The 13,737-nt window shown below is 37.7% G+C and overlaps 1 protein-coding gene across 1 annotated transcript in view; it reads right to left on the reverse strand.

Moving 5' to 3' along the window:
- Positions 1–3,483: 3,483 nt before the first annotated feature.
- Positions 3,484–13,737, reverse strand: part of FGF9 (fibroblast growth factor 9) — a 43,005-nt gene continuing 32,751 nt past the window's right edge. The window contains exon 3 of the mRNA XM_043999158.1: positions 3,484–6,246. Within this exon, the coding sequence (XP_043855093.1) occupies positions 6,001–6,246 (246 nt within the window). The 3' untranslated portion in view covers positions 3,484–6,000. The remainder of the gene's footprint in view (positions 6,247–13,737) is intronic.

Below are 13,737 nucleotides of genomic sequence, written 5' to 3' on the forward strand. Positions count from 1 at the left end.
GCAAACCTGAATAACTTCCCCAATGTTATATAATAACCTTAGCAGATGGTAACAGAACTTTAACAAAAACACTTCTCCAAACCCTTAACACCCCTTAATTTGACAGATATCAAATTATCATACTATAAAACACTCTGTTGGTTGGAAATATTTAAAAAATGAATGAGTGAAAAAGATGGGCTAATATTGTGCCTAAAATAAGTCATAACATAGCAGCCTTTAGTCTTCCTTAGTATCCTTGTGATGTCAAAAAAAATTTAATTTTAAAAAAAAACAAGGAATACCCAACAGTATATTGAATGGGCCCTCAGTGGTAAACTTATGAGGTGACCTAGATGAGAGTTGTACAAGATCTGTGGGTAATAACAGTAAGAACTAATACTTATATAATGCTTACTATGTGTCGAGCACTGTGCTAAGGACTTTACAATTATTATCTCATTTGATCATCACAATGCCCCTGGGATGAAGGAAACCAATAATTGTTCCCATTCACAGCTTAGGAAACTGAGGCAAACAGAAGTGAAGAGACTTGCTCAGGATCACATAGCTACTAAGTGTATGAGATCTGATTTGAACTCAGGTCTTTCTGACTCCAGACCTGGTGCGCTATTCACTGTACCAGCTAGCTGCATTGATGAGTTCCCAGAGCTATTTGGGTATTGAGTATGAAACACCTTGTTAATATGTTTAGAGGCATAGAGATTACATATTGGTTTTTCGACCAAAGGATAATAAGGAGCTCTGAGTATTGCCTCTCCCCAAACTGGCACAGCTCTAAACTTGAGCATCTGCATAGGTCCAATGACTGAAAAGGCCCTCCTGCTGGTTAAGAGATAGTTGGGGAGAATGCTCACAAAGCTATAATTTACAAGCCCAAGGCACATGTACACAGTAGAAGCACCAAACAGTAACCAGGTTGAACTTAGGGTGTTTTGCAATATCCCACAATATGGTCAGGAAACAGGAAAAAGCATCCTTTGAGTATTTTAGAAAAATCCATTTCCCGATTCCCGAACCTGACCTTATATACTGTCAACAATGTTTTCCACATTCTTCCCAAGTGGCATGGGCAGAACCTGTTGTCCACACTTTGGATATTCCCATTGCACAACTGTTAACTCCTTGATACCAGGCATCACATTTTCCTGGCAACAAGTTCACTGATTGGCAGTGGAAATGATGGCAAGAACTACCAGTGCCAGAGGTCAGACTCTGTAGTATTTAAGGGAACTTCTGATTGGGAGCAGTATGAGACAGAGCCCAGACAAATACAAATGCCAAGAATTGCTAAGGAATTGTACATTCCTACAAAAGAAAAGAAAGAGGAATATTTTTAATATTCTCACTCCCAAGAGTGGCAGCTTTTGAAACAAAACAAAAAAAAAAGAATGGGATGGGATTAAAAAGATGCCAATAAATGAGAAGCTACTTTCAAGTGATGAAATGAAAAGCAAAATGGAAGGCTCTTTCTCTGAGTTGCTAACTACAGTATTCAAAATATGGAGAATTTGAACTTAAACTCCCCCTTAACAAACATTTTTATTAGTTTTTAATTCACTTGGACAAGTCATGGAAACCTGGTGAACAAAACTTCTCTGAGGAAGGAGGGAAATGTCTAAGTATGAATCTCAAGCTGGAGAGCTTCCACTGTCTACTGAAAAAGCAATGAAACTTTTGCTTCCAGTATTTTATTCTTTCTTCCCGTGTGTCTTTCAACCCAATATCCAACCCAGGCCAAAGATCAAGCACTCACTACCTGGTAACTGCATGCTCTCTTTCTGCCTCTTTGGAGACAGAAGCAAAACACATATTAATATACTAGGATAGTCAAACAAAAAATGAGAAAATACAGACTTTTATTTTCCTGATATATAATCACCACCACCCTGCCCCAGATATCAGATTGAAAACTTAGTAAGAACACTTGAAGAGGCAGGAATGACTTAACTTGCTGAAAGAAAAGGAAACTTCCTTAACCAATGTTTACATTTTTTCAACTTCTCTTAACAAGACTTCAGATGCTTGGAGGATGGGGAGGGGGGTGGGAAATGATGCTCCTACTATAGCTGCTGGGTACCTCATTTGATATCTGTTCAGAGCAACAACCAGTAAACATTTGTCCCCATAATTCCTCATCAATACCAATTTAGCAGTAAAATATGACCTTAAAAAGGAGAATATTTTTGTATAGACATGGTATATATTTACATTATATAGATATATACACACGTGTATATATAACATGTAAAAAAACAAAAGGGCATAAATCCATGAGTTACTTCGTATTTTTGTATCTTTTCTTGTCACCTAGAACACCTCCCTCATTGAGATTTCCTTATTAGACTATTTTGCAAATTACTAGGTGTAACTGATCTAAATATCATATATAACCAAAGTCAAAAGATACAGAAAACTAAATATAACTTCTCCTTTTTCCATTCACCCTTCACACACACACACACACACACACACACACACACACACACACACACACACGCCCACATATGCACATAAAATTATTTTGGCTCCAAGTACCATCTTAGAAGGTTGTCTTCTCAAAATTGCAGAAAAGAAAAAAATATCTTAACGTGCTTGCTTCCCAGCCCCTCCTCCATACCCTCAACACACACACAACAGCTGTAAGAGCAAGAACTTTTTTTTTTCAAATTCCAATGGTTCATGTAGGCACAGTCATCTGAAGCAGCTCTAAAATGGACATCAAGTAAAAAATACCATTTTTCAAAAGTCTGTAATTATATATTTACACAAATTACATAATTGTGTATGTATTTACATACAATTACAGATTAGCAGATAGATAACATGAAGTCAATGTTTAGTGTTCATGAGAAGGGGTATCAGAGTGACAAAGCTGTCTATTTCTCTATAGAACAGGCTCAGGTAGGGTGATTGCCCACCTAACACTGACCTGCTCATGTCCTCCAACACCACTTAGGAAGGGTCACATGAGAGATGAAAGGATAGGTGGGTCAATCCATGCCCATTCAGTTGGTGCAAATCAGCACCAACACAATATGTTTGGTGGCATGAGCATCTGTCTATGAAAAAGGAAACAGCTCATTCCACAAAGGCTAAGCGCTGCCATCAATTAGACCTTTGGTCATTAGTGACTTGAGATGGGTATGAATCAACAAGCTAGAGATGAAACACATCATAGCCCAGCAATACAATGCCCATGCCAAAACCCTGAGCCAGCAAACCCCCCCAATAACGCCTATTTACATAAATCACATAAGTCAGCACTTATTTATTTACACACCATTATGGAGATTTGAATAATCCATTACAATTTATTGTATCACTTGCCAAAAGCACATAACATTTTACTTGTTTTTCTTCCTCTAAAAAGAGACCAGAACAAAATGAACTCCCAAAGTACACATCAAAGTAGCATTCTTGCATGAACTAACTCATGGACATCTTCACCTTTTCCATTAAACTCTTTGTGGTTGGCTTTTGTTCTCTTTGACGCTGGGTACCTGACTTCTAATGCTACTTTAATGAGGCTTTTAGCAATTGACTGAAATGAACCTCTTCAGTGCTGAATGTCATATCTTCTCCATCTCAGAAATTTGGTTTTCTCATGAGCAGATAATACTTTTCCATCAAAAGAATCAAATATTTTCTGGAAAACTAAAGCCTGAATATGTGCATATTTCCAATAGCAGTGAAGGGTTTAAAAATAAATAAGACTCTTACTTCTTGGACTTAAATGCAAGTTACTATTTAGACATAGAACTAATGCTAAGACAAGGGAATAGGCAATTCTAACCTCCACCTTAAATCAATTCATTATTATCACTTCTGCCCACTCCCTCCCCCCAAAAAATTTTCCTATTTAATACCATATTACTAGATTTAATTTTTAGTAATGCAACTCATGAGGAGGGTGTTGCTACCTACTCCAACTTAAGGACCTCAGAACACAAGCTCAGGACACTGAGACATGTACTGATATTTTATACCTGCTTTAAATTTGCCAGTGTCATACCTTTGTCCTACATAATGTGCATTAGAGCAAAACAAAGTGGGAATATTAAATTAAAAGTAGTTCAGGAATATGAATCTCCAAACATTTTTAAACCGTCACTCTCAATTTCCCATCATAACTGGCTAGAAAGGGCTAACTGTGGTATGGGAATTTGTTATAAATTCCTTTTTGTTCTTAAATATTGCTTTAAGAATTTGGCTCTATTTTCCTTAGTATATAGTAAGAAATATTCTCCCTTGCCCAAGGGCAAGTTCCAAAACTATTGCTACTAAAGAAATATGTATTCCTATGCTTGACAGCATAAAACATTATAAAAAGTTTTGTAAAAGTTATTATATATTGTAACCTCCCCCTTAAAAAAAAAAAAAACTTGAGCGCTTGTGAAGACCATTTTGAAAAACAAAACACAGCCAACAAGTATAATGCTTTCCCCCTCATTGTCATTATCGATAAAGATTTATTAGTTTCATTTTGCAAGTTTTACTTTAAGAAGGGTGCTAGTATCATGTATGATGACAGGTGACACTGAAAGCAGTTTTCCATAGAAGATGTTACAATGACCCCTAAGGAACTTTTATCGTTTCATAGTAGATAGCCAAGTGAACAAATAAAAAGTGTTTACAAGAGTGATCCTATTAATCTGATTCTTGCCTCTTGAAAATAATTCTGTGCTATGTAAGCTCTTTTCTTTCTTTTTTTCCTTTTTTTTGAGAACCTTAAATTAGTACAATGGTAATGTCAGTCCTGCTGTTCTGGAAATCTGCTAAAAATAAAAAGCATATTTATTGTTTAGCTTTGGTATAATTTGCAATAGGTTTAAACAAGTAGAATATATACCAACCCTTATATTTTTCCACAACTGTGAAGTTACAATGATGGAATAAGCCACTTAATCAGAGAGGAAATATTACAGACACAGAATAAGAGTTTGAGACCCAGTTTGATCTTTAATCCTCTGGGGATAAGCTATGAAACAAGCAGTTTGAAGAGTGAATACTCAGGGTCATGAGTGGTGTGCATACTTGTACAATAATACGGGCACAAAAGAGATTGTCGCCTTTCAGTACATTAGGGTCACTAGAATTTCTTTTATCCATGCACTTTTATAGTTACTGCATGAATTTACCACAGGTTCGTATCGGACTTTGCCATTTAATGCTTACATAGCCTAAAGCTTCCAAAATGCCTATCTGGCCTGTACATATTTCATTAAAAATAAACTCTATATAATAAATAAATATATAAAATAAATAAAATGTTGCCTTTGGAATTTCTATAAATAAATTTAACTTTTTATTTTTTTTTTACTAAGAGGTCTTTGCTTTAAGCTCACTGGGATGATACCAGCAAGCAATTAAACTGAAAAGTCTTTTTTTTTTTTTAAAGTAAGACTGCACCCTCCATGCCTTTGTCAATGCAGCGTACCCTTGAGCAGGCCACCAGCCAGAAATCCTGATGAGTCGAAGTATGGCAGCTATGCTGATATATGATGAAATACAACTGATCAAAAATTTAAAAGCGTGTCTATTTCCCAGCATGCATCAGGCCTTTTTCTCTTTGCTTTCATTTCTATCTTCCATCTCCCCTTCTCACACCCATTCACTCATGCACTCATTCACTCTCTCTCTCTCTCTCTCTCTCTCTCTCTCTCTCTCTCTCTCTCTCTCTCACACACACACACACACACACACACACACACACACACACATTCATATTCTCTCTCTCTCTCTCTCTCTCTCTCTCTCTCTCTCTCTCTCTCATAATAAATCAAGCAAGTGGGCATAGGCTCTCCTCCGGGAGGACCAACCTTTAAGTGCAGAACAAAATCAGCATGTTCCATCCAAGCCTCCATCATACATTATGCATGCGACAAAGTTTGGCAACAGTGGAGCTGCTATGATGACACAGCTAATCAATAAGAACCCACCGCATGAAACCTTTATAGTGGTTACTCTTTAAGGGCTCAAGTGAAGGAATTGTCTTTGTCAACTTTGGCTTAAAATATCCTTATATAGTTCAGGTACTTTCTCAGGGTCCACTGGTCTGGGTAAAAAATGTGTAAATTTTTGATGCCTTTTAGTCCTAGTCCCTTCTCTTGGAGTCCCATCTTTATTTAATGCAACGTAATATCGTCTTCCAGTGTCCGCGTGTTTGTATAGATTCGATGAGTACGTATTATACCAATTTTCTTCAAACTGCTCTCTGAATACACACTCTTGGGTTAATTTTTCCTGTGGAGACAAAACAGAAATAAAATATCTTACTAAAAATAATCTACTTTCAGTGACATTTAAAACGATCCTACAGCGTGCGATGATCTTGATAAACAGATGCTTTTTAAAAAAAACAAACTGTTTTTGCAAATTTCTCAACCATAAAAATTCAGACCCATTCTCATTTCCCATTTTAATGGCTTACTTACAAAAAAAATTTAAAGAGCCTTAGAATTTTGTTTTGTTTTGTTTTCTGTTTAAACTGTGGACAGTCTTCCAAGAACAGTAATTTTTCAGCTTCCAAATCAATTTAACCCACATGCCAATCACTTGAGTGAGTCATGAAGCACAGAGCATAATGAGAGACAATGTAGAGTAATTAGCAAAGCCTTCTCCTTTTTACTACAGACAATTGGAAGGGTGACTATACAGGCTGGGGCAGTGAAAATTACCCAGCGAAAGTCAAAAGTTCAGGTAAATGTTTTATTTTTTAAATGTTTTCTGTAAAGTGCTTCTTGTATAGCAATAACCCTGATGGGCAGCAATCTTCATGTAGAGAAGCAACACCAACCTTGGTGCCAAGTGTTTTAGATCCTCCTACACAGGTAATTCCATTCATTCTCCTGAGGTGTTAGGGGAAGGGGGGGGGGAATTTCACCTCCTCCTTCCTTAAGGATGACCAGAAGCTGACAAAAGTATACCCTCCCAATATGTATGGGAGGCGTGGCCAAAAGAGGAAGAGAGTGAAGGTACAGACTCTCTGAAGGTCATATGGCCACAACATTCCATAGGGCCACACATTTACTGCAGAATCCCCAACAAATGGTCCACCCCCTCTCCCACAGCTCATGCAGCCAACAATATTGCATGAACCGCAACAATAGCAGGCTTAAATAGGGTATTATAGGGTCATAGATTTGGAGCTGGAGGGATCCTTAGGACCCCTAAGTCTATCTGCCTCATTTTATAGATGAGGAAACTGAGGCACAAAGAGGTTAAGTGACTCGCCTAGGGTCATACAAGCAGTACATGACAGGATATCAACTCAAATGTTCCTGACTCTGTCTAGAACTCTGTCCACTAGGCCACCTACCTGCCTCTATCTGAGGACACCCAAGGCATCACTGCATACTTTTTTTTTTTTGCAGACCACTAGAAAATACAGGGCCATGATGATATTTTTTCCTTCACTATTATTAATATGTAGACATATTGAATAAGTAGAACTATGTTGGATTTGTTAAGGAAAACGTACCAAAATGCACTAAAAGGGACCTGCACTATGTCTTTGTAGCTTCACAAATAAAGAAAAAATAAAATAAACAGTATATGTAGGCATAATCAAACAGGCAACAAAAAATTATTGGATGCTGAGTTCTTCCATTTCTACCTTTCTGTCATAGGACTTAGTTAACAGATATGCAGTACTAAATTCTGGTCATCCATTTACATGCACTCAATGGGAGATTGTCAGCAATAAAACAGGTTACCCATCTTAACTGAAGCAGCTGAGCTTGCTGAGGGAGGGGTGAATGAGAGAAGAGAATAAAACCACCAATATGACCTCAGCTAACACTTCCCCTTAGACCTGAGAGTCCTACACCCAAGAGCCCTAGAATAACAATATCCCCCAGACCATCAACTCTACTTCTAGCCAAGCCCCCTTAGGCTATCATTTAGAGAAGCAACCCTAGTGGAGAAAGAACCCCTCAACATCTCCAACACCACTAACACAAACCACCAACTGTCACCCATGGGGAGGTCATTCCAAAAACCCTAGGAATAGTTCCCCACATATACCAAACCACTGACCCTGCTTCCAGCCCAATTCCTAAGGCTATCATCAAGGGGAACAAACAAGCCTTGTGATCTGACAAAGCAACTTCCTCTGACGATACTACAGCCTCCACCTTCTCAGTAGCTACTGAAGACCAAGAAAAGAATGTTCTCACTACTACTTCCTTGGCGTATCAAACAGTTCAATGTCAGAAACAGTAGAAATGACACTAAAAAAGTACATTACCATCTATTTTGCCACTGTACCCTAAGGGTCACTGTGTCTTTCCATCTTATTTGCAACTGAAACTTCATGTATGTGTGGTCTTTCCCGATTAAAATGTGAGCTCCTTAAGAGCAGGGACTATCTTCCTTTTCTATTTGTAACCCCAAAGTTTAGCACATTATTTAGCATATAGTATGCTTTTTCCTCTGACCTCAAACTCAGTGCTCTTTCCATTACATCATGCTCAAAATCATGGTTTAAATTCCAGGAACCCAAGAAAAAAATTGTAAAGGGATTACCCCCTACATGCTTCTCAATGCAATCCAAAGAAATACCCTCAGAGTGCAACTTACAGGAATTACTTCTTTCATCAATTTCCAAGGCCTGTAAAGGCTTCTTAGCTTATGTCTATGTTGATGATTAAGCTACTTCTCTTTTTGACCAATGTCTCCACCCAAAGATCTATGTATCATTACCCATATTGATTTCTTCCTTTTTTACAGTATAATAAAGTAGGAAAGTTTTAGCCATTTTAGCTATGTAATTTCTAATTTGTAGATTTATTTCAAAGAACAAAGCAAAACTAGTGTCTTTAAGTGTTGACCCACCCAGTCCCCGTCCATTCTTGGTGTGGCTTGTTTCAATTAAATCTCTATCTTTAGTTGAACTCAAGATTCCTAGTGGTAGAGTTCAGTCCTGTTATATGTCCATACAAGTACACTTTATCTGCTTCAGCTCTTTGAGTAAGCAAAAGAAACCCAATGCACCATGAGGAGCTAACAACCTCAACAGCTACCCTTCAAATAATCAAGAACTCAGTAGGTTAGAAGTGTTTTATCTCAATGAACACAAGAAATTTTGTCAAGACATGGGAAAAGCATGAAGAAAGGAGCAATCATATACCAGATAAGAAGAAAAGACTGGGTAATCCAGAGGTTAGGTTATTACTACACAAGGAAACTGAAATCAAAATATGGAACCAGGGAATACAATAGATCAATAAAGATAGTCAACTAGATAACAGACAATGACAAATTAATTTTACTCAATTGCAGGTTTAAGGTATGAATTATTTGAATAAAGATCTAAATTTCCTTCCTTCTCATGTAGAGTAGGCTTACATATATATCATGGCAGTCAATAGAGAAAAACACCCCCCCACACACATTATACAAATGCCAATCCAATTATACAAATGTCTATTCATAAATAATGGTTAAAATTTTACTTTCCCATTTAATGTATTTGGAAATTTTTGTTTACTCTTCTCCCCAACCTTCAGCAGAGTACATAGGTCATACACTGAGGGTCCCATTCTACTTAATCCCACTATGGAAACTGTACAGCTGGGTGTACACTTGGGAATAGTTTCCACGTCATCTGCCTCTGCACAAGGGGCAGATAATTTCCTCACCAACATACCCAGCTGAACCCAGAGAGGGCATCCCTCTGTGGATATACAACAGCCCACTCTCCTCCTGGGGTGGCAAAAAAGTAGGCTGAATGTGTTTTCTCTTTCATTTGTATTAAAACTGACAGAACAAAAATAGTGTGTTAAACATATTAGTAGCTATCTTTAGGCTATACCTCCATCTGTGTAATGAATATTTTCCTCACACTAAACATTATTCATGACTAAAAATCACTAGTTTGGGTTTGCCATAATTAAATAAATTTTTAAAACTTAAACTAAAAGCTATGTTGTGCTCTTTAATTACAAAAACAGACACTGAATGGTATTATACACTGAGTCTGCAGTTCCACAGGGGACATGAAACTAATCCAAATGAAGTTTTCCTTTTCTCTGTGGGAAATCAAATCACCTGACAAGCACTGCGGAATCCATCCTATTAAAAATAGAACTATTCCTAAAATGTCATATTTGCTTATCTCTTGGATCTACTCATTATTCACTATTTTCTCTATATGTTATATATTTCCTGAACAATAGTCTTTTGATTATAAAGGGAGAATGTATATATGCATATATCACCATATTACAGATTCCTAAAGCTAAAAGATACCTCATAGGTCATTTAAGCCAAAGGTTCTTAACCTGCTTTGTTTCATGGACTCCTATGGAAGTCTGGTAAAATCAATGGTCCCCTTTCTCAGAATCATGGTTTGTTGCCAGGGAGGGGGAAGGGAAGGGGAAATAAATTCATTATTGAAGGAAATGCTAAATTTGAGTTAGAGGTTAGTGAAAATAAAGGTGTAATTTTCCCCATCCACAGCTGTGGGATCCCTGAAATCTATCCATAGACATGGACCCCAGATTAAGAATACTGGATCTATTCTGGTGTGTGTGTGTGTGTGTGTGTGTGTGTGTGTGTGTGTGTGTATGTTTACAAATATAACATATATGCACATATACATATATAAATACACACTACAAGTTGGTTTTTCTAAATTGAAAATACACCTAATTCAAATATAAACTTACATTTATTTGTTTCTATTTATATCTATAGTTATTATATGATTATGACAATAAAATCTCTCTAGCAGAGGGGTTGGAGACAACCATACTTTAATGATCCCTGGGATTTGTGTTTGGTGGTGGTTGTTACTTTTCAGAAAGCATTGTGACTGTTCTTAAACTTCTCTCCCAGAGAAAGGATCTACCAGCTTATACAGAAAGGTTAAAAAAAATTATACTGGAGTTATTTGGACCCTCCTCAAATAGAACTACATGCTATAACAGAATATACTATAGGAATCTCAAGGGTAAGTTCCAAAAACCCTGTTTCCCCTACCATCTCCCCTCCCCCTCAAAAATGCAAATCTTTTTGGACAAAGAAAGGAATCAACAACAAAAGACAAGGAGCAGAAATGGTGCTAGAGGAATGTCATAACTTGAGCTCTAGTAGTCCTTATTTTGGTAAAGATTCTCATTTTCCTTATTTTCTGTCAGAATATGAAGACTTCCTAAACATGAAGCAGGGAAGATTGAATAAGTGAAAAAAACTGAAGTGGCATTTTCACTGCTCAGTAAACACTGTTCTATTTCCCCTAGTAGGCTATTACAGCACAGTTTACACACACATAAAATAGCTTTCTAGGGAACCCAAAAAATAAAATGGATTATCCAATGTGAGCATTTGTCATAATCATGAGAATTTCAGTTCTCCCATAAGAACTTAAAAGACTATGTTGGCTGCACTAAGATCCCAGATAACATAGGATGACAGATCCAGAGCTCAATGGAGCCTACCTCAGAGGAAGAGAGGGAGGAAAGAAGGAAGGAAGGGAGAGAGGGAGGGAAAGAAGGAGGAAGGAAGATAGAGAGGTAAGGGAGGGAGAGAGGGAGGGAGAGAGGGAAGGAAGGAAGGAAGGAAGGAAGGAAGGAAGGAAGGAAGGAAGGAAGGAAGGAAGGAAGGAAGGAAGGAAGGAAGGAGGGAGGGAGGGAAGGAGGGAGGGAGGGAAGGAAGGAGGGAAGGAAGGAAGGAGGGAAGGAAGGAAGGAAGGAAGGAAGGAAGGAAGGAAGGAAGGGAGGGAGGGAGGGAGGGAGGGAGGGAGGGAGGGAGGGAGGGAGGGAGGGAGGGAGGGAGGGAGGGAGGGAGGATTTATTAAGTGCCTATTACATGCCATTCACTGTGCTAAATGCTTTACAAATATTATCTCATTTGATCCTAACAACAACCCTGCAAGGTAGGTGCTATCATGATCCCCATTTGACAATTGAGGAAACTAGGGCAGTAGAGGTGAAATGACTTGCGTTCAAGACCAAATTTGAGCTCAATTCTTGATGACTCCAGGCCCAGTCTTCTATCTACTTAGCCACCTAGTCATCTAGTCCAAACATTTCATGTTAATAGATGAGAAAACTGAGAAAGCAAAAGTGACTTTCCCAAGGTCACACAGGGAGTAAGAAAAAGAGAGCCAAGATTCCAACCTAGGTCTTCCAAGTTGGAATGTTTCACTTTAGTGAATGAGGTTGTCCAGAGACCAATACAGATCAAAGTCACTAATACATTGCAGTCCTCTGGCATTTACGACCCCTACTCCTTCTCCTTTCCCTTTCCCATTCACCCAAATCCCTACCCTTTGCTCAACTTGCACAGCTTTCAAAACATGGGAGAAAAAAAGCATTTACCCATTTTGGCTCTTCTATAGCAGAATAGATACATGTTGTTTTTAGTCCTTCTTGTTTAGAAATATTGATGTCACTAACTAGAATATTTCACTTTATGCAGAGGCACTAGTGTTGCAGCTAATGGGGAAAACTTCTGGAAATCAGCCTCATTCACTATTTTATTTCAACACTTCTATACATTTCAATCAATTTCAACCAAAATAAGGACTACTAGAGCTCAAGTTATGACATTCCTGTAGCACCATTTCTACTCATGTCTTTTGTCATTGACTCCTTTCTTTGTACAAAAAGATTTGCATTGGGGGACAGCTAGGTGGTTCAGTGGATAAAGCACCAGCCCTGGATTCAGGAGGACCTGAATTCAAATCCAGTCTCAGATACTTAACACTTACTAGCTGTGTGACCCTGAGCAAGTCACTTAACCCTCATTGCCCCACCAAAAAAAATGCATTTTTGAGGGGCAGGGGAGATAGTAGGGGAAACAAGGGCTTTTGAAACTTACCCTTGAGATTCCTATAATATATTCTGTTATAGCATGTAGTTCTATTTGAGGAGGGTCCAAATAACTCCAGTATCATTTTTTTTAACCTTTCTGGAATTCAACTTTATTTTTTATTTATACTCCAGAGTAATTCTTAGAAATCATATTTTTTTTAAAAAAGCTGTATCAGTGGAACTTTAAGAGAAATCTTGATCTATGCTCTGACACATGATCGGTGGTGTAGAGGGGGAGGTACAAAAAAGTGTCAGCTTGTCCATAACTATACACAGAATTATGCAACTCAGATGTTTTCTAACTCACCACATGTTTCCAATGCAGACAGTTTATAGAGTATTCCACTATAAAGTGATCAATTCTTGTTTTACTGTATTTCCACATTTTAACTGCTTTTTTAGATTATTTAACTGTAGCTGTTTATAGCATACCTATCTTTGAACTGTTGGATTATATCACTGGGCCTGGGTGGAGAATGTGGACTTGATTCAAAAGTCTACTGAAGCCCATGCTTTGGAACACAATCTGGTGAATGTTAGCTACTATGGAAACCCCTTTTTATTCCATGTCATCCAGTCCTGAGCAGTGAGGAAAACTGAAATTAAAAGAGCAAAACTTATACCAGGCCCATTAAAACTCAAGTGTGAGTTAATGATGGGGAAAATCACAGTACGTCTCAATGCACATTGAAGAATGTTATCTTATGGCAAATACCATTGGGGAAATTAATTTGAAAAGTAAGGAAATTAGAAAGTTTCAGATCCATGTGTATATTACTATGCTCAATTTGTATCTATAACTATAAAAAAATGGAAAATGGACCTAATTAGAAATTTTTTCTCTCAAAGAACAGTAGTTCTCTGAAAAGGCATAAACTGTAGTTCTTCAATGATATTTTCAAATGGGATTTCTACA

This window comes from Dromiciops gliroides, chromosome 3 (assembly GCF_019393635.1).
Source record: "Dromiciops gliroides isolate mDroGli1 chromosome 3, mDroGli1.pri, whole genome shotgun sequence".
NCBI lineage: Eukaryota > Metazoa > Chordata > Mammalia > Microbiotheria > Microbiotheriidae > Dromiciops > Dromiciops gliroides.